General features: G+C 43.3%; 1 protein-coding gene and 1 non-coding gene across 10 annotated transcripts; both read left to right on the forward strand.

Annotated features, from left to right (window-relative positions):
• The first annotated feature begins 1,726 nt into the window (after positions 1-1,726).
• LOC124314084 (rho GTPase-activating protein 45-like) lies at positions 1,727-26,611 on the forward strand. 9 transcript variants are annotated; one of them, XM_046779111.1, is made up of 18 exons: positions 1,727-2,018; positions 2,503-2,908; positions 13,519-13,858; positions 15,720-15,863; positions 15,965-16,046; positions 18,876-19,311; positions 19,640-19,750; positions 19,909-20,172; positions 20,881-21,075; positions 21,148-21,391; positions 21,500-21,888; positions 21,954-22,142; positions 22,283-23,222; positions 23,605-23,762; positions 23,835-24,014; positions 24,127-24,298; positions 24,370-24,641; positions 24,988-26,611. In XM_046779111.1, exons 2-18 carry the CDS (start codon positions 2,552-2,554, stop codon positions 25,372-25,374), a joined length of 4,860 nt encoding a protein of 1,619 aa, XP_046635067.1. In that variant the 5' UTR covers positions 1,727-2,018; positions 2,503-2,551; the 3' UTR covers positions 25,375-26,611. The 9 variants fall into 9 exon arrangements, with proteins under 9 accessions (XP_046635067.1, XP_046635075.1, XP_046635094.1 ...); XM_046779119.1 differs by having other exon boundaries at positions 1,727-2,010; positions 2,492-2,908; XM_046779138.1 differs by lacking the exon at positions 1,727-2,018 and having other exon boundaries at positions 2,492-2,908; positions 25,137-25,406.
• On the forward strand, positions 18,062-18,144 carry Trnag-ucc. Its single transcript is given in 2 exon segments — positions 18,062-18,098; positions 18,110-18,144. It is a non-coding gene; the product is annotated as a tRNA-Gly (tRNA).
• Positions 26,612-26,675: the final 64 nt, after the last annotated feature.

Raw genomic sequence — 26,675 nt, forward strand, 5'->3', positions numbered from 1 at the left:
TGTGTGATGGAGGGGTGGGGGGGATTTCCATCCGCCATTTCATCCATTCAGAAAAGACAAAGAATGCGCCGTGTGCCCTCTGGCACCGTCCAAATATCTTTTATTTATTTTTTTCCCGGAGAATTCGGTTCGTTTTTTTTTTGTTGCTCAATGCCAGACCCCTCCAGCGAATCCTCCTGTGATGTATTACACAGAACACAAAATCCGTAACGACATTTTTCTTATTCTTTTCTCTTTCATTATTTTATTATCGCAGTCACGACACAGCGGCCGGCGTTCGTGCAAATCAGTCAGTTGCACTCCTGACGGATAGGTGGCGTCCATTTTCCTACAACTTTCTTCTTTTTTTTTTTATTTTAAAAATTAAATTAAAAACTGGAAATTTGTTCCATTTGAAAGGGGGGGTCCCAGTTATTTTCTTTTTTTTAAATACGCCGAATCGTGTTTGGTTTTCTTGTTTTTTCACGATAAAAAACAAAATTACCATTTGACTGTTGATTACACTCACTGGCCAATAAAGCTGCCGAATTTAGGCCTTGAGTGATTTCTAATCACCTTTCAAATTCCCAATTCAACTTTATTCTTTTGGGTTGGTTTCCCATTTGTTACCAAAATGGCCGTTTTCCCCTTTCCAGTTCACATCTGTCGATCAAAATATCAAGTTCTTATGTATAGTAGTACACATATACGAATTATTAGATTACTACGTTTCGGCTGGGCGCCGACTCTCTTTGCGAAATGGGCGAAGAAAAATCCCGTTAGCACGTGCGTGCACACGCCAAACTTGTCTATAACACACACATCTATACAGTAACATCTAAACACGTACGTACGTAGTGTTAAAAGATGTGCGCTTTCATCGTCTGAGCTGCCCAACGCGGCCGAGTTACTTGTCTGACGATCCGTTCATTGCTGGCGCCGGGACTATACTCTGATTTCACGCTCTGGCGATCTATGCAATAATCATTTTCCTTCCCGCAATTTTTCTCTGTAACCGCATCGCTGGACGCCGGCCGTTATTTGGGCACCGAAATTTGTCCAGCTATTTTTAAAAATTAAAAGAAAAATGAAGTGCCAGCTCAGTGCAGGTGTGAATAATGATGGATGGAATCAATTCATATAACTTGTTAATTCATTTTTTTGTATTTGAGATCAACCACCTTTATTTTTGGGAATGAAAAAGATAAAAGAATTTGTCAACTAAACGGAATTGAATTTTCGTATCAGCGGGTTTAATCTTGGGGTTGGGAAAGTGCGTTCCAATGTCTCCCGTAAGTTTATTTTATTTTTTTATTTAGGATAAAAATTTCCATCCAAGTTGCTGGTGGGCTCTCGTATTACACGACGAAATCTTTGGAAGGGAAACAACTTTCCCTTTCGTCTTATATCGCTAGGACTCTCATATGATGCACACGCGCTCTAACCTTTTTCTTATCTCTCTCGGCCCATTATTATTATTTCTCAGAGTTCATCAGCCATTCATGTAGCGTCTCTTCTTCTTTAAACTTTTATATTTATTTTTTCCCATTCATGAAAACTCGTTGATATCACAAAACTTCCATGTTTGAAATTATGTCGAGTTTGTAGAAATTTCTGGTCATCAACGGCCGTTTTTATTTTGGGCTTGACGCTGAGTGTAGCGTTCACCTGAAAAGGAACACACACGCGCGCACACAGGTAGAGAGAGAGAGAAATCCAGCTTTTAGTGGCTGGGATGGCCATCGAATTTCGTCAGTTGGTCGCCCACCTTCCGATGGATCGCCAAGAACTTTTGTTGGTTTCCCCAGACTCCCGGACAAAACTGTAACACCTGCCCGTTTTCTTTCTTTCTTTTTTTAGAGGTGGGCGTATATCACCTGTGCGAGAATATTGGCCATCGCAAAGTGTGACAGAGTGTGTCGTGTGTGTTGTTGTCGGTGGAATAACACACGGCGGGAGGTGTCTTACATTTCCAGCTCGGATTAAAAAACAAGTGCCCGCAAACGGAACAGAAAAAAACAAAACGGACAGGTAATAAATTGATGTGTATGTGCCCGGCAGGGTTGGCACTGTTATATGGAAAGTGAAAACGTCGGGAAATTTTCTTTTCACCTGTTTTTATTTGATTTTTTTTTTGATATTTCCGAAAAGGAAAATTTTGTCGAGTGAAAGTTGAAAATTTGAATTCGCCATTTCCCGTTTTCTCTCGCGTCGTCGTAAAAAATTTTAAAAAGGAGAATCTTTTGATTTCTTCTACAACTCGGTTGATTTTCTTTTGATAACATTTTCTCCACTCGCGTACATTCATCATCCGACTGTGTGTGAATTATGGAACGCAAAATTCAGCAACGGGTTTTTGATTTATTCTGACGATTCAATCAGCCCCCCCGAGCGTATAGCGAATTATATCTCAAACATTTTCTCGACCATCTTCATTTTCCCCCATCAATTATCACATTGTTTTAATCTCGTTGTTTGATTGATTGTAATTTGTAATTTCTATTTTATTCAGGTGGTACTAAGCAGCAAAATGCTGTAGGCGATATTAAGTCTGAATTGAATTGAAATCGAAATGACAGCGCCGATAGCCTGGCACGACAATTTGATGGCCTTATCCATTTTGCCGCCGACCGGTGGCCCGTCACCTTCGTGCCTCTCATCATCTCATCACCAGCCGAAAAGGAAGAGCAACATGCTGGCCTTTTCCACCATGTTACATCATCATCGTGGACCGGATTCGCCGCCCGTCCATCCGCTCCAGCACCATCAGCATCAGCCCACCATCCATGAACACAACAACAACCATCACCGGCCCAATCACCGGACGGCCAGCACCGGTTTCCTGGCCATTCGAAATCGCAGTAAACTCAAATTGCTCCAACGGGCCCAATCGTCGTCATCAGCCTCTTCATCGACCACCACCACCACGGTGAGTGCTGGCCAGCCAACAACTCTTACTATAAATAGTCCGTGTGTCATCACATCGGGGAAACTACTATATAATACTCTGGCTGGACATTGTCGTTTTTACAACCTGCTGGTAGATTTTGTGTGTGTGTGTAATTGCCTTTTTTTCTTCCAAACTGGCGGTTTTGGTTGGGGCTTTCTATTTGGAAATGTTTTGGGGTTTCGTCGTGTTCCTGATTGTTTTGTTTTATTGGTCGATGACGTCCGAATTTCTCAAGGTGGTCGCTCCTGTGTGCTGTTCGGACAGTCAGTGTGTGGCCACGCCCCGTACCCAACTGACAATCGACAAACAAAAGCCCAAAAATGGGTTTGTTTTTTTAAAAATATGACGAATTTATTTTTTTGAATTTGGCGCGCCTTTTCGATGATGAGAAAACCATTTTTTGGGCGTTGGGGGTCAAGTCAGGGTCTAATCGGCGTCAGTCAGGCGAAGGTTTGACGCAATGACATTCCAGATAACTCGTGCAAACAACACACACGGATAAGATTTGAAATGATTAGAGTTAAGTTGCGAGCGATAAGGTGGAATTATCACGAAACTGATTTGGGTCCGAACGTATTTTATCTAAAAATAACTCGAGAGATTCCTTTACAGTGTCTTGGTATATTGCAACAGAGTCGGTGTGGGGTTTTTTTCTGTCCACTTTTAAATATTGCGCAATCCCGTTGTAGTTTCAAAATTGGCCTATACATTTTCTCCCGGATCCATCGCAAAGTTTGCAACGAAGATTCATCACATTTTTAGTGGGTTACACAGTGACAACCTTTCCAGGAGGATATATACACAGGTGTTGAAATTCATTTTCTTTTTTCTTCTTCTCCTCCCAAATTGAGTCTGTCCTCTTTTGTTTATTCATTTTTGTTTCGGTTGGTCGGTGGCGACTTGACCCTTGACCCCATTTCTCTTGTCCATTTCGGCCGAGCGTAGATGTGCGACGTCAGCGAAGCGCACGGGACCGAAAGAGAGAGAATTGTTTCGTTGTTTCGTTTCCATCTTCACCGCAACCTCGCCAAGGACGATTTCACCTGGCCATATCGAGAGACACACACAGACAAGAGTCAAAAGGAGAATTGGAATTCGAATGCGATCCCGCGGCGTTTGAACGGAAAGAAAAAGACTTTTTTTTTTGAACGCAACAGACTATCAACTAATATGGCCAGAGATTCAAACAATAGGAGAATGTGTGTACTAGATATCTTGTGTGTGTGTGCTAGTAGCTGCCCCGCCATCATCTGTTATTAGAGTAGACAGACAGACAGTTAGTTAATCATCGTCCACCTGGGAAATTCGATCGTTTTTTCCCAGGGTCCGGACTGTGTATAGTAGAGCTATTATTACGAGTGCGTAGTATTTTTTTACAAGCGTCGCAGTCCTACATCTCACGTGCGGTTTTCACCTTCGGGCTACGAATTGAAATTTCGAAATTGTTTTTTTTCGCGCCGAAATTTTTGAAATTTAAAATTTTGTCGAATGATTTATCAGAGGTGTTTCGGTCCGATCGTCATATAAAATTGATTGGCCGAAAACTCTTCTATCGTCCTGACCCATTTCTCAAATGTTGAACGACTCCCGAAAATCCATCAGGTAACCAACCAACTCACTCCGGGAGGTACACAGTGAAATTCGTTCAATTTTCTTTTTAGTTAAAAAAAGAGTTGACCAGGCTTGAATGACGTCATTTACAAAATAGCCGCTGGAAACTCTCTTTTTTTGTGTTTGTCCCCCTTTGTATTAGTGTACGCCACATCCATCATCCCAGGTATACAATAACTACCACACGTCGTTTGAAAACAAAAGAGCGCGACTTTCAAAAAGCTCAAAAAGAAATTAGACATTGGCGAGTGATATTATTGGCCCGTGAAACCCGCGACTGAAAAATCCGAAGCCCTACACACCGGGAAAGGTGTGTGTGTGTGGGTCTGACAGAGTCCAGTGTATGTACACAGGCGGGAATTCACCTTAAAATTAATAGGATTTCCTTTTTTCTTTCCAACTTTGTGTGGAATTGGGACCTCCCTGCGACACGTGAAACGTAACCAAGTGGAGCAGAGTCACCGCAAGTGTGTATAGAGAGAGTTGGGCTCGATTAAGTTTAACTCTTTTTCACTCAACAGCTGTGTAATCGGCACGCGTCGCTCCTCTTCTCATCAGCTGTCGAACGAATTGAGAACGGAAGCGGCTCGCTGCCTATAATTGACCGAGATAACAACAATTGTTGTTGTTGTTGGATATATCCTTGGCTTTCGTATAGTCCCACGCCGAGTCTAGTTATTTCTTCAACTATTTGACTAGATGATGTAATAATCAGACCCTCCCCAATCCATCAGGGAAAAAATTAGTAACTGACCGCTGTATAATTGTACGTATAGAGCTCGCGCTTTCTAAACCAGTTCGGATCTTATTTCTTTTTTAATCATCATTTGCTGTTGTTGTTGTTGTCCTCAAAGAATGACTTTCCTATAAATATTCAAGGAATGTTGTTGTTGTTTTCGGCACAGAGAGAATTGCTCCTTGTGGTTTTTGAGGTTTTTTACTTTTTTCACGAACTTTCACGAAATTGTAGTTCGTATAGCGCGAGGTCTATGTTGTTGTATGTATCCTTGGTAGGCCCCCCTCCCCTTGTGGGGTTTATCTATTGTATACGTGTGTGTCTATACTACTCTCTATTACAGTGTTATTAAAAAATTGTGATTTAATAGCAGTGCGTATAGTAGTAGTAGGTAGTATAAGGCATAGTTAATAATGTCAAACAGCTCCGGGACTGTTCGTGAAACGTCACTTTCACGATTGCCCAATTTTGTATTTTTTCACACGGTGTATACATCGAAAGGGGGGGATGGAATGTCGTACGCATTCCCAATCTCCATACGTACATCCCATTCGGTTCAATTTTTTAAGGAAAATTCGTGATGCAATTTTACTTGTCGTTTTTTATTCTGAAGGTCGATTCGATTTTTATATTTTTTTGGTTATTTTACCATAAACATCCGGACTTTGTCGTCGTCCATCCGCTTTGGAGAATTTCACATGTCCCGCTACGTGAAAATTTTCAAATTTTGTGGCTTCGTTTAATTTTATTCTTATCTTTTTTTGGCGGTGGTGGTGGTGGTGGGAAGAAACGAGTTTTTCATTTGCCACTATACGCACTCACAGTGTCGAATTTAGTTTTTTTTGTTAGAGCGATCCCGGGAATTACGTCAGTTTGATTCCGCCGTGAGACGATTGAACGTGAAAATTCTTTTGAAAAAAAAACAGTTCAGTATGTTTACGTGTAGGGAGACAAACATTTGCATGTGCGATGATGAAGAATAAGGCGACGAGGTCGCCGAAATCGAAACCCAATTTCCTAATTAAAAGTGCAAGTTTGAAAATGCTGGCCAGGCAGGTCATCAAGGCCGGCCATAATTTACTTATCCAACCCGCCATGATTGGAATTCAGGTAAAGGTTAAATTAATACTTGTGCATATATCTATAGGGGAATTTTTATTTCACCGTAGACACAATTTATTAATTTATTTAGATCCGGTACCGTGAGATATTTAACAAATGGCGGGGGATATAAAAACACAGAAAATTTATCTTATCTTTTGAAAAATTTGTTTCAATAATCCTAGCGGGTCTATGATGCAATAGAGCCAAGGATTTTTTTAAATTTTTCTCCCAACTGTTGGACATGGGTAAAGAGTCAAGTGGGTCCGATTTCTCGTGAGTCCCGCAAAATAACCAACCGGAAACATTCGACGCCAATCGACGCAAATAAATTTGATATAATGGATCCAATTTCTATCCAGGGATTGTTATTATACCGTCGACGTTAATCTCTGGCCCGTACGTATAAGAAACACACACACACAAAGTTGACTTTTTTGTTATTTTTTATTGTTTCGTTCGGGAGGATTTTCGTGATGTGTGATTTATAGCTGGTTCTATAACTGCGCCATTTATTATATCCCGTTTAGTTTATTGTCTTCCACGAATGAATCAGACAGAAAAATATTACATCCTTAAAAATTTCATTTCCTTTGTTTTTAAGGGGGGTGGGCAACTTTTTATTGATTGAATCACGCAGTTGGAGGGAGGAGGAGGAGAGTTTAACGGCCACGGAAATACTTGATAATTTTATTTTAGTTTCGTCGATTGTTGAAACAATTTTTATTTTTTATTTTATTTTTATTTTTGGGGGGGCTGTCCGTGTTGGCCGGCGTGAGTGGCATAGCCAAACAGGTGGGGGGGGATATCAAAAGGAGAAAGTGGTGGCAGCACTGTAGCTCCTCTCAATTTTGTTGTATTTCTTTTTCTATTTCTTGTTCCACACACTCACGATGGATGTGATGTGGATGGATGGAGAGATGACCATAATTGGACGAAACCCCAAGGTTCGTCGGGGGGGCTGCTGGCTGCTCATTTTCCAATAGCCCCGGTGTAGTATATAACGTCAAGGTTGTTTTGTCTCTCCAGGATCTTATACAACTCTCTTTTTTATTTTATTTTTCAACTTTTTAACTTTTCGTTTCTTTTTGGGAATAGACGAAACCATTCCGCCCTTTTTTTCCTTTTTCCCATTTTTTCTCGTTCGTACATCATTCCTGGTATAAGACTTGTGTGCGTCGTGCCTTGTATAATATTGCACAGCACACACAATGTCCGATTACGGATGTCTCTGCTTCGATCTATAGGGAGGGTCCGGCCACTGGCCATTTCGGGATATAAAAACGTTGTAACCTCCAAATCGAAATGTAGTTATGACGACTTGTAAGAAGTTGCTGTCTGGAATGTGCCAATGTGGCGCAATTTTTTTAAATCGCAGTTGGCAGTTACCCCCCATTTTTGTTCTTTTTTTATTTTTAAATATTTGAATTTCCCGCCAAGATTCACCCTAAATAGCGTGTGGTACGTACGTGTCTAGTCGCTATTGAATTAAGGAATGAATAATGACGGGCTAGTAAATGACATGCGGGCGGGAGAGTATTAACCACAACAGCGGATGACAACGTGAATTTTCCTCGTTTCGTACACAAAAAGTTAGTGACGCAAAAAGTTAGTGATGAAATTGGTTCGATCCGACGCTTGTTATTTTCTCCCGCCGAAATTTTTTGAAAAAAACAATTTGAACGAATGACGCAAATGTGGAGACCTTGACAAAAAGATTATCCGATTGTACTAATCTTTATGGCCATTGACAATAAATCTCATCGTTCATTTCGCTCTGATTACGACATTGCCGAACAAACAAACAAACCCAAAAATGCAATTAACCGAGAAAAAGTTATGTCATAACATTAAAAAACAAAAATTATTTCGGTAGACACAAGGAAAAGAAAGAAAAACAAAAAATGCTCACGCCGATGACCTTTTCCCTCTCTTTTTATTTTTTTCACGCTCGCACGACCGTCGTGAACTTGCCTTTTCCTGCTGCACAAGAAGAAGAAAAAGGTGTACGTGAAGGTTGTTGTTGTTGTTGTTGCTTCCCGTCTGGGCTAATTAAATCGAGATTTGTTTTTTCTACTTCTTCTTCTTCTTCTTCCTTGGGTTTTTGTTTGTGTTAAATGGAAGCGATGACAAGTTTTTCCAACACATCCGGACCATGTCGAGAGCGTGTGAGAACAAAAAATGAAAGGCGTCGTGAATTTATTGAATTTATTTATTTTATTTAATGAATCGTGAATTTATTTTTTTTAAATATTTGAATTTTTTGGCGGTAGATTTAAAATTCGAAATTTTTTATTTTTTTTCGGGAGTGAAATAGTTGGTTCACCTGTTGATCACGGTGAAGAATGCGTGTACCAAAAAAAGAAGGAGAGAGGGAAATGAAGAAAATCAGAAATTGGCCGACGGGGAGAAGAAAACGGCAACGTCGCTTGACGCATTCCATTTGCCCCCTCAGGTGTTTTTGTCTGGTTGCCTGCCTGTGCTCCGTGTGTGTGTGCGTGCCGTTGTGTGTGTTGCGTGTGTAAAAGATAACCGCAGGTGAGACACACACACACACAGAGAGAAAAGGAATGGAGTGGGAGGAGTAGAGAGAGAAACACAAGTCGTAGGGTGGCGGTGGGTGGAGTTTGGTGGGTGAGAGTGAGCTACGACTGCGAGCACCAAAAAACCAACTTTTCTCTCTCTCTCCCGTGTGCACACGCGATTGCCGTGTACACGAGGAGGACGAGACTTTTTTATTTGGTCGGGTTGGTTTTAGTTATCGGTGAGACGCGGCGTGAGTCAGTTGCTGCTGCGTCGATTTTGTGGGTAGTTGTCTGTGTGTGTGTCGAAAAGGGAAAAATTGTAAACCGCACGGCGCACTTTTTCGTTTTTGTTCAACGTGAATTTTCGTGAATTTTCGTTCGAAAAATTAATTTTGGTGCAAGTTCATTTGAATGGATACGAACGAGCACAGGTGTGGCCAAGTGCCGCAACTGCGCAACGTGAATGGACGCCCGCCATTCTCCCGACTAGTTCAACTCTCCTAAAACCAATTTTTAAAAAAACGGAAGAATTTGTTGTGAATTTTAAAACAAATTCAATCGAAATCACTGGAAATATTTAAATCAAATTGTTGTCAAAAGAAATAAAAACCCAAAAAATGAAGTGGCCAATTTCAGTCAATAAGGATTACTCATCATCCGCCAGCCGACGCTTCCACCCACTCCACCAGCACCAGGTGTGTGTTATTCAGTATAATAATCAATTGCTAAATAAATGATTCCGTCAGATCGATTTGTGCAAGTTGGGATTTTTCTGGTTGGTTCTTATGGAGTGTGTGAGTCACGATTTTTCATTTTTCGGGTGGGTCTTACCTTGTGCTATGAGACCGGTGAATTTCAAAGGTCATCGCAGTTGTTTTTGGGGTGGAGTCCTCACCACCAGACAACTTCCTCGTTTTTTTGAATATTTTGAAAAATTTGAATTTGATTTTGGAGGGAAAATTTGAATTTTTTAAAATTTTTTGTACAACCTGCGATTTCTTTTGTTTCGGGAAAAAAGTTGACGTCATTATGATTTCCGACGAAAATAATAAATTGGACGACGTCGTGTGTTGTTGGTCGGCTCTCATTATGCGGTCAGAGACAGAATTTCCTTTTTCTCGTTTTCTAGACCAGAGGGGGGAAATCTCCGGTGTAATAAAACTTGTCGTTGCGCAACCTCTAATGAAGTGTACGCACTTTGCGCGCGTTATACAGCAGAGCCCCAATGAACTTTTGATCCTTCTCTCTGTGTTAAAGTCGACTGTGAATTGTTATTTGATCACGCCAGCCCAAAAAAAGCTCGTTGTTGGAATTTAGTTTCTTTGATTCGTTTTTATCTTTTGATTGGGAAATTGGAGTTGGGTCACCTGATTCTCTCTCTCCCTTATTGTCTCTTATTTTCCCGTTGCGGTTTTTTATTTTTTCGTTCAGGCCAACAGCCCAACAAAAAATAAAATAAAAATGGGGAAGGAATCTAATGCCCAGAAGCTATCGGTACAGTTTGATGGCCATCATCTCTTTGTAAAACTTTAATGACGGGGGGAAAAGGAGGAAGATTGGTGGTGGGGGGGGGACACAAAAAATATACTAGAAATAATATTCTTATTTGAATCCAAGGTTGAAAACTGAGAACGTGTACATATGCTATAGACGCAGCTGTGTGTAATCATCAGATCATCATCTGCTGTCGGTCGGACGTTTTCTAGGCTATACGCTCTGAATCATCCCGAGTGTAATAGACACACACAAGTACGAGATGATCGGTCGTGAACCTCACCCGTTATCCGCAATCCGCAAACTGGATTATATATCTTTGAAAAAAAAAGAGAAAATTTAATTTTTATTTCACGAAGTAAACCCGCGAGCAACATTTTTTTTCAAATTTTTTTTTCGGCGCCAAAAAAATTAAATTTTCAAATTAACTTATAAAAAAAAAGGGAAAGGTGGAAATTTTTCGAAAGTTTTGATCTGATATCGACCCGCAGCTCATGAAATTGCCAATCATCTCTAACCGACATTTCCATCAAATTCGTTTCATGTTTGCCTAGAATTTTGTCTGTTTGTTTCGCCTACAGCTTGCGCAACAATGAACTTTATCAAGTTAAACAATGGAACAACGCGAGAGAGTCTAATATATCCTACACGAAAAACATTAATTTTTTTCCTTATTTTTATATGTTTAACGATAGTGAACCTTTGCGTGTGTTGTCTATTTAATTCTGGGTTATTCTCTGCGTGATTGTGACGTCAGCCGTTGCGCCGTTCTTATCTTCCCCCCCCCTTTTTTTTTGGCTGTTCTGCCCTTCCCCCCCTTAAATCCCTAATGACGATAACGGGATCGACACTTTGCCCGCTTCTTCTTCTTCTTCTTCTGGGCCTCCTCCCTCCCGACACCCAAAAAATGTTTTCACGAAACCCCCCCCCCCCCTCACACACACACACACCCGACCGTCGTTTTGGCTCACGACGGTGTACGCGGCCGAATGACATAACGGAGCTCCGACCGAGTCCCATTCAATGATCAGATGGAGAGAGAAAAAAGGTGAAGGCACGTGGGCCAGCGTCGGTCGTGAAAAATAACCAACGAAAATTCACGGCCAATAGTTTCACGGTGTCTACTATAGGCTCGACTGAATTTCAATCAAATAAATTCCAAGTTCTTGGTGTCCGCTGCAATGAGGACAGACCCCGTTAACACCTTTTTTATTTCATTCTATATGTATATTTTTATTCCTTTTGTGCGGTTTTCTGCGTGTAGAGTTGCGTTCGTGAAAACGGTACGGTCTCTCCTTGTATACACGTTCGGTCTGGTGTTGGGGTGGGGGGGGGGCTGTGTATTTCTATATAAAGAGAGAAAGAGGTGAGCTGTTCTTCTTCTTTTTCTTTTGGATGCGCGAGAGCGAGCGCGCGTGCCCGCCAGAGTTCCGCCAGAGTGCGCACGGCCGTCCGCACAAACAGCCGCAAACAGCAACAGCGGCGGCTCTGCGGGCCGTGATGAATTTTTATAATTTTTTTTTTTCTGGGCGCTCTCATCCGCACCTCACTACGCGCTCGATGACGTCTTCTTTTCTTCTTCTTCTTCTTTAGTTCCATCAGCACGAGCTATCAACTGTTTTCTTATTTTGTTGAATTCAAATTTCAAATCATTTCCCGCCAAAATTTTTCAAACAGATTTTTCGAAAATTGGTTCAAATGATTTGATAGGATTGATTTGATTAATTTTTATTTCATTTTTATTTTATTGAATTCAAATTTCAAATAATTTCCCGCTCAAATTTTTCAAAATTTTAAATTTTCATGACCCCGCTTCCGACTGCGCAGACGCGTCGGGTATTTTTTATTCCGTTTCGGGAGTGTGTGTGTGTATCGGCGGTCGACAGAGTCTTCCCAAAACGGCAGGGGGGGAGAGGAAACAACATCCGTCGCCCAGCCAGTCTAGCGCTGGTTGTTGTGTAGGTCCAGCCAGCGCGTTCGTTCGACTGCCAAAAAGTCGAACCCCAAAAAATTTTCTTCATTCTCCATTGGGTTCCATTCGGATATCATTTTGATTTCTCCTCCGTGTGCAGGGGGCTCCGTGCGGATGTTTGTTTCGTGTTGCGCAACACATAGACGGGTGGAGGGTGGGTCGGTGATTTTGTCTAAACGGCCAGTTGGTGAGGTGGTGTGGTGGTGGTGAGTGTGCGACGAATCGACAACTGATTTCATCATGGATGGATGATTGAGACTCTTAGTGGCCCGTCTCTTTGGATTGGCCGTCCAACGTGCAGCCCCAAAAGGAAGAAGAAGAAGAAAAAAGGGCGGAGGCCAAATTCAAATTTCGTGAAAATTCAAATTAAAACCCCCAGAACGATTTAACCCGTGTTAAAAAGAAGTTCAACCAAATCTTCTTTTCTTTTCGGGATAGAAAAACACACACACAAGAAGGGTGGTGGTGGTGTGTGTGTGTGTGTGTGTGTGTGGGGCTGGCCCGCGTTCTAAGTTTAGACAACCTCGGACGGACGACGGACCATTTGGCTCGACGCCTGGGCCCTTTTATTTTAAAAAGAACCCAGAAAACCAAGAAGAAGAAGGTGGGGATAGTATACACACACACGTCTCTTTCTTCTTCTTCTTCTTTTACTTCCCTTCCTCCCCTCCTTTTTGCATTTCTATCCAGCGGATGGCGGACGGGCACAGTTTGAGCCTTTCTCCCAGTCCCAGCAGCAGCCAGCGGCTCGCTTGTGTGTCACTGGGCTCTTTTTTATTTTTATTATCAAACACGCCCTTGTTTTTGTTGTCTGCTAGAACCTTTTTTTGTGTGTACCGAAAAGGCGAAATTGGCCAGACAGAACGGCGCATTACGCACACGGCGACCGATTGCGTCATCACTGGGAGGTTGAAAAACCATTTTTGATTGTTTGGTCATTTTTTTGAAATTTTTCAAATTCCCCGCCAATTTTAATTTTTGGCCAAAAATGTCGGCGCCAAATTCAAAAAAGTTGGATAATTATTGAGCCGCAAAGGTGAAAGTCGTGACTACTTTTGGTGTGTGTGTGTGTGTGTGGGTTGGGGAAAATAATTGACACGAGAAGCAGAAAAATGTTGAAAGAAATTCTTTTGATTTATTCCGCCGACAGGTGCCGACGATCCAGCACTCGACTCACAATTTGGTGAGCAACGGAGTGGCGGAAGATCCGGCGACGATGGAAGCCTCTTCTTCTGTGGTGGTGGCGACAGCCGGAAAACCATCCAGCACATCCAGCGGAGGAGTAGGTGGAGGTGGTGGACGAAGCGGTGGAGGAGTCGGTTCGGCATCCGGTTCGCGTTCCGTCTCGCTGGCCAGCGTCAGCTCGGACGGCAGCAGCTCCGAGAGTCACCTGGTGGAGCAGGAAGACATTGTGGCTCTGACGCAAGAAGTCCGAGCCTTCAAAGAAGCCCTGGGCAAATTGCGCCGACTCTTTCATCCCAACGACAAAGGTAAAACAAACCCGAAAATGAATTTCCAAATTTCATCCGCCAATCCATCCAGTCCGATCTATAATTATTTATAGCCTCCGGGAGTAGTACTTGACGTAATCCGACTGATTTCATTTTCGTTGGAAATTGACGATGACGTGAATTCACGGGAAATTGCGCAAATGTTCCACAATTGCGACATCCCCCCCCCCTACCACCACCCACCAACAGTTAAGACAAAAGGAATTGGTTCAAACGGGGGGCTGGAGTCTTATATGTATTTTAGGAACGATTGTCAATGTAATCCCGTTGGATTCAAAGTGTCAATGAGGAGATGATATGGCGTGTGTCAATTGTTTAGTAGTCGACAAAATCTCCTTCTGCCCGGCACATCCTAACGGGACTATAATCCCGTCATTATATAACGAACGAATCAGCTAAATGTGAAACAATTTCATTTCTGGAAGGATGTTTAAACTTTTATTATTTTTAAAATGGTCGTAGTATATTAGTTAAGTAGGATGTGTAGTTAAGGGTGGAATATAGTCATAACATATTTTTTTCGGTCGCTGTGTAAAAACTCTAATAGAAGTTGATTGTTCCGGCCATCTGTCGATCATCATTTTTTGGGTCCGGCTCTCCAAAGAAATAAATATATAGACCGTGGCATCTGGTCCACTCACACACAAAACCCTTTAGTTTTTTTTCCGCTTGTTGTTCAACCGAAAAAATAAAAGATGATGATTATAGACATACACACGTCGTTTCTTCAGAGAACTTTGTGTTTGTTAGCCAATCGAGAAATAGTAGAAGAAGAGATTTGGGGAGAAAAATAATAAATGGCTGGACGACAGCCGGCCGAGAACAACACATCAATAGATCCTTAGCTTTTTTTAAAAAATATATATAAATATATAATTGTATAGACCGGTTGACTTTTGTTTCTTCCTTCTTCTTCTCCCGTTTTATTTTTATTTTTCACGAAATGTTACGCGGACCATAAATAGCCTCTTCTTTTATTTTATTTTTATTCTTTTAATATTCCAACTACCGCCAGGGGCCACCTGATTAGAGTCCGTTGTTCTAATTAGAACTGGAAAATCAAATTTTTATTTTTTTTTAAATAATTCGAAATGTAGAAACCTTTTTGGGGATAGGGGTTTAAGTTTAAGTTTTTTTTGTGGCGGGAATTGCGGAATTTTAAAATAAGAAAATTGTTGTCCGACCGGAATGACAGGTGTCAACTATCGAAACAAAAGTCTATACATTTTTTGTTTGGTAAGAATGAGGAAACTCGGTTACACTACATCTCCTGATGGCCTCTATTATCTTTTTGAGAAGAATTTTTTCCGGTTTTCATTTGAATTTAAAACAAAAAATGATTTAAACTTTAGCGCTATCCTTTTTTGGGGGGGACTGCGCAATAGTTTGGCCGGTTTGGTCGTCAACAAAAAATTGGGTTGCGTTCCCAAAAGATAACCAACCCAAAATGTTCTTATCCTATTAAGTTTATTTAAATAACAAATGCGCAAAATATGAATCAGATTATCTTATTTCTTTTTTGAAAACATTAGCCACGGCCATTTGATATCGTCACGAATTCGATTTGAAACACGAAACAACAACAACAGCAACTGAATTTAATATTTTTTTATTGATTCACTCTTATTCCCATTCAATGACGCAATCAAATGGGAAATGGAAACAAATAAATGTCGATCTTATTTGCGCATTGTCCCACCGATTTATAGAAAATGGCGCTGTTGTATAAAATAAAAATTCATTTCGTGACTGTCTATAATCCGTGAATGATTGCCATGATGTTTTTTTTGGGTTTCATCCGTTTGGCGTGTTGTTGTTGCTGTTGGTCCGGTCGTGGCAGACAAGTGCGACGCTCTACGGGTGGCCGCTCACGAGCGACTGGGCGAAGTGTTGCGCATCCTGCGGATCATCCTGGAGCACTACTCGGCCTTGCAGTCGACCGAACTGCTCGTCGCAGCCGGCTCTCTCATCCATCAAGTCAAAGGTAAATTATCTCTGATCCCGTTAACTATAATAATAATAATATTATAACCGTTTTATTTCAATCATTTTTAATTATTTTTTAAAATGAAAAATATTCAACAGAATATCAATACGAAGATGAGAAGAGGGACGTCAGAGAATTCATGGAGTCGATCGACCAGCTGGCACTGGCGTTCAGCAGCAGGTAAGAAACTTATAAGAGATTTTTCTTATGTCATAAAATATCAAACGAACGATCGGGAGAAAGAAATAAGAAAAAGAAAATGACGAAAGTGAGGGACTGGCGGCGAGCAGCTGGACAGGGGACGCGTTAGAATGTCAAGGATGTGTCGGCATTTAACCTTGGGATTGGGGGGAGAAGAGAAGAAGAAGACACGGGAATCACGCGGGAGTGAAACAAAACAAAACAAAACAAAACGATGCGAAAGAATTTAGCCAACGACACACACGACAAAGAGAAAAAGAGAAAAAAGATCAAATGGAATTTTTCGTCGTCGTCGTGAGTCTTTTGTGATTGTTGCGCTCGCCTTCGTCCCTCTCGCGTCTGCTGTGCCTCGACTCGACGACGGACCAGCAGCAGCCCCAGAGAAAGACGCGCCGGCCGACGCCCCGTGTGTGATCCCGAAATAAAGTTTCTCTCAAACATTCCAGCTGTGTGCCATCGTCTCCCCCGTTCTACCACCCCACTCCACATCTCCCATCGCACGACGCTCAAGCGGCTCCCGGACTTTTTTTTTTGTCCAACATTTTCTTCACGCTAGACGTTCACGTTCTTCTTTTCTTTTCTCCCTCCCTCCCGCATCTATTTTGTTTTGTTTTTTTCTTAAATTTAGTTTTAAAGAGAGAGACAGGGGGCAACGGCCATTTGGGGCGGCCCCTTCAACCATCTTTTTATTTTCACGAACATTTTTGATTTTTATTTAATTTTTTTGAAACTCCCGCCGTTGCCAAGCTGCGCTCGAAACGGCGAAAAAGACACACGGGTGTACCTACAGAGTTTCATCGGCTCTTGTCTGTGTCTTGTGACAGATGATCAGCTGCGGAGAAGTGGATGACGTGAAATGATGGAGGGTGGGGTCGTCCTTTGCGTCTTCATCCGACCGGAAATATTTCACCTAAACGACTTTGACTTGTTATAGGCCCCTCGGTATTACATTCGAGTTGATTTTGGATATTATTAGATTCAAGTACCGGAAATTGTGAATTGGGCCTCGAGCTAAAGTCGAATTAAAGAGTATATACGTGATACAATTTGATTGTAATTGGATTTTTCAAGAAAAGAAAAGAAAAAAGGAAGTAGAGAAATGAAATTATTTTCATTTTTTCCCGGTGTATTAAAATAGCGGTCGTGCGGGACTGGCTAGAAAATTGAAATAACAACACACACACAGGAAGTTATTAGTATGCCGGATCACATGTGGAGTGTGTGGAGAACTACTTTTCGGTGTTATTATTAGTTAGACGCGCGCCCAACCCAAACCGAGAAATTAAAAGAAATCAATAAAAAATGTTCGAAATTAATTTCCTACTCTGTTATTGTCGTCGTTGGATATCAACACACACACTAGGTTCGCTGACCTCTCTCTCTCGTGTGTGTGTCGTAATATTGTTTCTAATAGAAATTAGAAAAAAAAATAAGAAGAAACGCAATTTTCTATTTTTTGGAGAATTTTATTTGTTTGTTATTTGTGCACGTATATATAAATGTAGCGGACTGTTGACTTTCCCGACTCGTCGACATGGACGAGGAAAGGGCCAGTCTTTTTTTGTTTCTGGTTTTTAATTGGACGCAGCAGCTGCGTGAGAAGATCATTAACTGACTCTTTGGAAACGAGAGGAGATGGAGATGGATCGAGTATAGTCGCCCTCACGGGTTATTCAAGGTTTTATTTTTTTTCGTGTCTCATATTTTTTTTTTTCCTCCTGTTTTTTTGGGAAAAAAAAAATCCCGAAACATGTGCCGTACGTGAGTGCAACCAAATGTTGTTTGGTTAGAGTGAGAGTTGCTTACGTATATATCCGGTCATATCTCTGAGGCCTCCTGTCAATATAATGCGACTCTCTCTCTCTCGATAAGAAAATGGAATGAGGAAAAAACTCACACAACCACACTTATCTTCTATCCAATAATTTATCTCCGTGATTGCGTCTCAGCCTGGCCGTCGAGTGGTTCACCAAATGAAAGCTCAAACGTGACAAGCGTTAGTGGTATAATGGTTAGCATTGTTGCCTTCCATATTCGGAGTAAGCAATAGACCCGGGTTCGATTCCCGGCTAACGCACACTTCTTTTTTTTAATTCTTTATCGTAAATTCGCATTTGACATAACTGGTGAATAATTCCAGTCATTAAAATTTACTAAACCATTTTTTTCTAAATTTATTTCAACTCTGAAATTTCGGTTCGTAAAAATAAAAGGTGGGAAATAAAATGTTTTTAAACGGTGAACTTTTTACCGCTCTTTAGACACAAAGCGAAACGCGGTGGACCTTATAGCCAAGAATCAACGAGCAATTAAAAAACGAGGGTTTTATATTACTAAACATGTTGAGAGAAACATGTGAGGGAATTTCCACGTTAATAAAATTAATAGCCAACTGGATTTTCTTCTTCTTTTTCGTCTGGAAAAAAAAAAATGAATAAGTTATTCATGCCCAGTCAGCATTAAGGGCCAAGGACTGGCGAACATACTGACCTTGTTTCCTATGCAATGTCCCCGTTTTATTCTTTTTTTCGTCCATTCAAAAACCAGAAACAAGACCTAGAGACTGGTTATTACGACACCGATGACCAAAACAAATAACGAATATTCTTTTACACACCGGTTTATTTTTAATATAATCTAAAATCAGTCGACAGAAGAAAAAACTAATTTATTAGATATCAAATGTCCAGCTCGCCAAAATCTGGTGGACTGGATTTGGTGTCTTTTTATAGAAATAAATGAACTAGAATTATATTCTCCATTTGGACTGATGTGAATGAAAATGTTTTGAATTATTTGCATTTCCAGGGTTTCCGAGTACCTAATGGGCGATTTGGACAGCAACATTTCGCTGGCCAGCTCGTCCGTGTCGAGTAAAACCAAGTCGTGCGAGAACATCCCGTCGGATGCCGAGAACGGCGCCTTGCTGGCCGACCCAGGAACAACGACGGCCAGCAAATCGGACTCGGTGACGTCCGTCATCTTTCCAGGCTCGCCCGGCGACCAACAGCAGACGAACCAGCCGTCCACGACGCCGCAACAACACCTGACGGGCGTCCAGATGGACGCCGTCCTTTTGCAACTGGAACAAGGCGTCGAAGTGGCCCTGCACCGGGCCAAACTCTGGTCCAAATACGCCAAAGACATTATGACCTACGTGGAGAAAAGGTGCAACCTGGAAATCGAATTCGCCAAGAATGTGGCCAAACTGGCACAGACCATGAAATCCGCTCTCAAAGAGGAGGTATGATACACCAATTCAGACATTTGGCATATGAATTTTCCTCCTTGTTGTTGTTGTTGTTGAGCGGATTATATACGCGCAGATATCAATTCACGCCCGTCTGGTATGCCGCCGGGCCCAGTGTGTGTACATATTCGTTTGTTTTCTTATCGTCTGGCAATCATTTATCAAAAAGTCCTTGCACTTGAAAAAGATGGCGCCATTTCAAGGTGAAAAATAAGGGCCTCTATGATTCAATCGACTGGATTTAAAACTAGACTGGATATAAATTTGGGGTTTGGCTCCAAGGTTGCCAAATTATTAATCGTCATTTATTTTGGTTATTTAGTGTTATTTGCCGTTCCAATCCATTTACATGACGGCCATGGACCGGGAGATTGACAACAGCAATTCGGCACAGTCGACCACTTCTTTACTCACCGGCCACAAATTCCTCGAGGTAATCAACACAAACTAAAATTGCGCAATCACGGCAATAGTTGTCCGACTATCAAATCTGAAGATTTTCACTGGGAAATCTTCTATTTTATATTGATGTCTTTGATCTTATTTTTGTCTATTTGATTCTTTTGTGATGATGGCATGACTCACGCACAGCCGTTGTCGGCCAGACGGAACGAGCACGAACGCTGCCGCAAACAGATCAAAGAGATGTGGCACCGCGAGTTGAAGCGCATGCAAGAGTCGGTGGGCAACTTGCGCAAGGCCAAGGCCCTCTACGTCCAGCGCCAGCAAGAGTGGGAGCGGGCCAAAGAGGCGGCCCAGAGGGCCGAGTCCGCCGCCGAGTCCTCCTCATCCACCGCCGAACAAGCCTCCAAACTGGACAAGAGGAAAAAGACGGAAGAGGATGCCCTCCAAAAGGTTTCATTTCCATATTTCTTATTATTTTTATTTAAACTTTTTTTCCAATTCTTTTGGCGGTTCCGTGTGTTTCACGCGTGGGTTGGAAATTCTTCTTTTATTTTTCACGGACCTTTGGCTTTTTTTTTTCGCCAAAAAACACACGCACGCAAAAGCTAGCTCGCCGAGCGTGAAGTTATTAAATGGCTGCCCACACTTGTGTGTGTTGTTGTTGTTGAGTTTGTTGTTTTGTAATATCTAATGTCGCCATCACGCAACTACAACCACCACACACTTTTCCTGGCTCTCCTTGAAATGAAAAATGACGACAAGTTTTTACATTACCGAAGGATTTTTATTGAATCTTTTTCTCAAAAATAATCGAAAAAGCGCAGTGTGTCAGCAGACGTCCGGGTCGCTGTTTAGCAGCCACCCTCGTCTTCCACAACTTTCTGTCAAAGAGAAACAGCCAAGATGTAGTGTAATCTCTCTCTCTCTCTATACGACGGGGATATGTAGGTTAATAACTGTTGTTGTTTGTTTTTTTTCCACGTCCTGCTATTCGCAATCATCATGATTCGTTCCAGGTAGAAACGCACTCGCCGATGCACGACGCACTTTCGTGTTGGCGTTTTGGTTGTTTTGGCTTGACTGATGCCAACCGGTTTGACGTGAACGTTTGTCTGATTTGTTTTTTCTCTTCATCATTTGTTTTTTTTTTTACGACAGGCTATGGAAGCTGAGACCACTTACAAGGCCAGTGTCTGCGAGGCGAACGAAAGGCACGGCCAGTTGTTGCGAGTCAAAAGTCAAGTGCTGCAGCAGGTCCGCGAATTGATGCTGCAGTGTGATCAGACAATGAAGGCTGTTACCGTTTCTTACTTCCAACTTCAACACACTGTTTCCGCTCCTGCACCCGTTCAGGTACAGTTCTGGCTTGTCTGGTGCTTGCCGTTGGTATGTGGCCAGTCTGATGGACGTTTTGGCTTTCTCCAGTTTCAGACTTTGTGCGAAAGCAGCAGACTGTACGAGCCAGGCTCGCAGTACATGGAGTTCATCAGGAGGATGCCCCTACCCAGCAAGCCCAGCAGAGACAGCACCCCAACGGCCACTGCAGGAAGCCCTGGTGGCACATCCCCGGGCCCCTACACCTTTGAACCTTACTCTGAAGAGTCGACAGTGTCAGAGAAGGAGAGAAAGTCCAACGGCTCCCTGAGTGCAGACCTCAGCGAAAGTGCTGGTATATGCCCAAAAGAAATTTTTCAAACACTTTCTCTTCTTTCTTTTTGGCTTGATTGCCATTTGCACAAGTGTGTGACTCACCGACTCTCAACTTGTTCCACTCCAGGCAAGGATAGAGTCCAAAGTGGAGGTCCAATGAAGGCGTGGAGCGCCTCGGCCGTCTCGTCGGCCGGCCAGTCGCCAGGCAACGTCGTCACCCAGGTCAGCAGCGACACGGAGTCTGTGGAATCGAACCCGAGCGCCAAGAGCCGGGAAACGTCACCGACGGCCAGCCCCATGATGCCGGCCAGGCGGCTCGTCCCAGCCTCGTCTGGTGACGAGCTGGAAAACGAGCCCGACCCGGAGGCCGACGCCAACTACCTGGGCTACAGCGCCAACCGTCGCCACTGCATGTCCAAAGCGGCCGTCACGCACACCTTTCGCAAGTTGAAGACGCCCTCGCGCTGCCGCGAATGCGACTCGTACGTCTACTTCCAAGGAGCCGAATGCATCGAGGTATTTCACATTCATTGGCTGCTGCCCAGTCAAGCCCTTTAACCTCAATTTCGGTTTTTGAATAGTGCGGGCTGGGCTGCCACAAGAAATGTCTAGAAAGTTTGACAATCCAATGCGGCCACAAGCGGCTGCCGCGCAAAATGACCACCTTCGGCGTCGATCTGAGCCAGCACCTGGCCGAGACGGGCACCCAAGTGCCCCACCTGCTCGCCAAATGCATCAACGAAATCGACACCCGAGGCATTCAGATCAAAGTACCACCAACTCCTTTCTATTTTATTTATTTCATTCTCATTTAGCTGTCAACGTCTCGGACGTTTTGGCGCACAGCGACCAGTTTTGGTTCGAATTTTGTTCTAATTTACTTTTCTTTGATTCAATTCTTGCCCCCAAGGGATTGTATCGAGTTTCTGGCGTGAAATCCAAGGTTGAGAAACTGTGCCAGTCGTTTGAGAACGGGGCAGATCTGGTCGATCTGACGGACATTCATCCCAACGTGGTGGCCAACGTCTTGAAGCTCTACCTGCGCCAATTGCCCGAGGCCCTGCTGACGTCGAGGCTCTACCCGGACTTTATCCGAGTGGCCAGGGAGTGGACGGGCCCGTCTGCCGACACTTCAGCGCCCGGAGTGGAGGAGCTCAACGAGCTGGTGCACAAGCTGCCCAGGCACCACTACGCCACGCTGGCCTTTCTGATGCACCACCTGAAGCGGGTGTCGGGCGAGTGCGAGTCCAACAACATGCCGGCCTCCAACCTGGGCATCGTCTTCGGTCCGACTCTGCTCAGGACGTCGGAAGGATCGGCCACGCTCTCGTCGCTCGTCGACACGGTCCATCAGACCAAAGTGATTGAACTGCTCATCGAACACGCCGACATTATTTTCGGGCCGCCCGATCCGGCCTCGACGTCTCTGATGTCCACCTCCTCATCGGCATCGGCCGCCTCTGCCGCCCTTATGGCCAGCAGCAGCAGTCCAGCTCACCGATCATCCGCTCAATCGCCCAAAGTGGCGGACCAGCAGGAGTCGCCAGCAGTGGTGGCTCCTGGCTCCTCCTCCTCATCTTCGTCCTCTTCCACCACTTCGACGGCCTCGTCGCTGCTGTCCAAAGTGCCCGTCGTCCGCTCCATCTCGTTCCTGGAGAAGCATCGCTCAAAGTCGAGGGACGCCGCCGATCGAGATCACGCGGCCAGCAACGCCGCCACCATCATCTCGACGCCGGCCGACCGGCGCAGTCAACAGCACCTGGCCGGCGAACTCCGCGAGGAGGTCCTCCTGCCCGGCTTTGTCGCCGATAAAACGCCCAACCATTCGATTGACATCGACCCCCTGTCCGGTAAAACCCCAAACAAATTTTCCGGCCAATTGATTTTAATGATTTTCCAACGGAATCGATTAGTTTGTTTTAACGATGGACCAATCTGGGATCTATAACGGATTATTCCCGTTCAATTAGACTTTGCTGCAACGGGCTCCGGATGCGTTTAATTGTTTCTGAAGGGATTTTTACTCGTTGTGATTGGAGGGGGTGGATGTTATTAGTACTGTTGTATTTTATTCTTTTATTTCTTCTTGTTAACTGCGGATTGCGGTTGTTCGATTGAGGTCGAATTCGTGAAACATTCAAGCAAAAAGATTTTACCGTAACCGTCCGTTCGACCGGACAGTGGAAAAACGTTTACGAGAAAATTAATTTCTGATTATTATTTTGGTTTTAGAAGAAGGTCTACTTGGTGCGACTTCCGACGACGATTTGCCCGACTTCCTCCTACCGGACGATTCGAGTAAAATACGGAAATTGCCCGGCTACTTGCGCAGTGGCTCGGCCCCCAAAATCTTCAAGAGTTCGCTGAAAGATTATCACGGCCTGGAAGGAGTAAGACTTTGAATATCAATTGATACAATTCATTTCGCAACTTAAATTTCAAAATTTTATCAAATTATCCAGGTGGATTTGAACTTGCTGAGTAGTCAAGATCAAGAAGTGCACCCCATCACGCCCACTAGTCGAGGGAAGAAGTCGACCACCGAGTCGATCGGAGTCACCACCACCGCCGGCGGCGCCCAGTTGTCGGAAGCCGAGACACTGGGCAGTCACTCGTTGCCTGCGGTCCAGGCGTCGTCATTGGTATAAAAAAAGTTCTTTTTATATCATCAATTTTCACGAGCAAATAGCAACGGTTGTTTTTGTGTTTTATTTGTGGTTGTTGTCTGATTCCCCCCTCGTTATTTGATTGCAGGTCAAACCAAGTTGCGTCAATCCGTTCATGGACAGTTCCATCGACTCGGATCACAGCTGGGAGTCGCACTCGACCGGATCGAGTGGGCGTGGCACTCAGCATAGCGACCAAGGCTCCCTGGGCTCTGCCCAGCGGGCCGGACTTTTGCCCGGCAGTCACGACGAAGTGGACGGTAAGTGTTTAGCTGCTCGGCTCTTTCGACATTGGTGGCGTCAGTCGCTTTTCAACGTTTCTCTCTTACAGGTCGCCTGGACATGTCGTTCACTTCGATTTCCAGTCACCGGGTCTCGCAGTGCGACGAGAACCGGGTCAAAATTCAAGTCCCCTCGGCCGCCTCGTGTCCCAACTGGAACGCCGCCACCAACAGTTGCGGGCCGGCGTCTCTAGCCTCGGTCGAGTCGTCGTCCTCTTCTTCATCTTCGTCGTCCTCGTCCAGGGGCGTCGTCACGGTCCTGGAAGGGCCCCAGAGTGGCACCACCCTGGTCGAATCGCTGTCCGGCGAGCCCAACGTCAAGGTAATTCATTTCTCGTTTGAGCTCTAACCAAAATTGCTGGACGCACTTGCTTGTTTTCTCTTTTCTCCTGGCCAATTCACACCAAATTTAACTTTTTGCTGATTAATATATTTTAAAAATTAACCAATCAAAAACCAACTTTTTGATTTCTTTTCTTTTTCATTCCTATTTTTCTCTCTCCTGACTCACTCACACACACATTTTATTTCTGATCTAACCGGCCGGTCCGCTCACTGTGCTGTATAGCTGCTGTAGCTCTAGCTCTGTTTCTTTCATCTCCGGGGCGTGGTGGTTTAAATGAGACATTCCAGGTTCAAAAAGGTGGACGTGTTTGATTGATTAACAGAGTGTGCTGATGATGGGTGGAGGCCGGTGCACTTCTAGTCCTTCCTCTGCTACTAATATGGCTGGCGCTGCTGCCGCTCTGGCCGTCTCGGATCTGGCGGCCGTTCCGTTCGGACTCACTCACGAATTTGCTCACGTCTTCGGTCACAGGTCATCGGCGGCGGTCGTCAGGAGCGTCTCCTCGGCAACCACCACCTACAGTTCTACAGTGTCGACATTGACGACGATGTCCTCCTCGCAGACGATCCTGGAAAGCTCTAGCAGCTCGTCCAGCAGCAGCAGTAGCAGCTCGTCCAGCAGTAGTAGCTCCAGCACTAGCGGAAGTAGTGGAACCAGTCCCAGCAGCGTCAAGAAGGCCGGCGCCGATCGAGTTCCAAGATTCGTCTGAGACAAATTTGTTTTCAAATTTCCCGCCCAAAACAAAAACGAAAAAAAAATAACAAAAAATGGCTGTTGATGTTGTTGTTCTTGTTGTTGAGCTGCAATTCTTATAAAATCTTTGTTGTTATACATATTTGACCTTTGGAACCGCAAAACATGCAACACCTGCCAGAGTGGGGATGCAGAGTAAAAATGTTAACAATCAGTGTTCCTTTCTATTTAAAAAACAAAACAAACAAAACAAAATCTATTATATTATATAACTCTCCTTTTTGTTGTTGTTGTTGTTCAACGAGCCGTTTTTTGAATTGCAATTTGTAATCATTGTTGAATCGCTAAAGACAGGCACACACACACTGGTTTCTTTTTGTTTTCTGGGGCTATCGAATCGCCCCAACATTTTTGTATTTGAAAAAGTTTTAGACATTCCAAGATAAAACACCAAAGTTTGGGTTTTAAGTTCGCGTTGGAAAATGATGTGCGCAATCAACGACTTGTCATATTCGCTGTTTTTATTCTCTGTCTCTTTCTACATCTTTTTTGAAAAACAAACAAAACAAAAATGATTGTCCAACGAGTCTATATTATTATTATATATATTATATATTAATCGTTTTGTATTTTGAATGTCGATCATCATCAATTTTTGTGTGCTGTGTCGACGACAACAACAAATCAATTTTTAAAAAAGGTGGATTTTGTCAATTAGCGAGAGTATAACGATAACTATACTATATTATATATCTGCAATTATTATTCATGTTCTTGTTTAGGAGCTGGCCAGTGTATATTCTTTCATACATTCATACAGTATATATATATATATATCTACAAACATATATATATGTATATATCTATTAATATTTCGCTACTGCCATTGCGATTTCGAAAACAAAAACAAATCTGTTACACCCGTGAGATGTGATGTGTGTGTCTCATCAATGTTGAATTATTTGGGTTGAATGTTTATTATTATTCATTAACAAACACAAGTCTTTATGGTCGACCCCCTCCCGTTTCCCCCTCCCATTTTTAGCCCCCGCGCACAACCCTCAAATCTCTCGCCCCAGTTGACCGTTTCTCTCCTGCCCAGTTACCCGGCGCACCTCCCTCCCCCCTCACCCAACAACCGTACCCATACGTACGTCGTGATTTATATCCTTTCGTCTGTATAGTTGAGCGGGGAGACATTCATTTCTCTCTGCGAACTCTATTCAAAAATACAATCTTGAACATTTAAAAGATAAACAATTCTTTTCGTTTAATTCAATCGATATATTAGACTGCGCAAGAGTAGTGGAAGATTCG

Source organism: Daphnia pulicaria, chromosome 1 (assembly GCF_021234035.1).
Source record: "Daphnia pulicaria isolate SC F1-1A chromosome 1, SC_F0-13Bv2, whole genome shotgun sequence".
Classification (NCBI taxonomy): Eukaryota; Metazoa; Arthropoda; class Branchiopoda; order Diplostraca; family Daphniidae; genus Daphnia; species Daphnia pulicaria.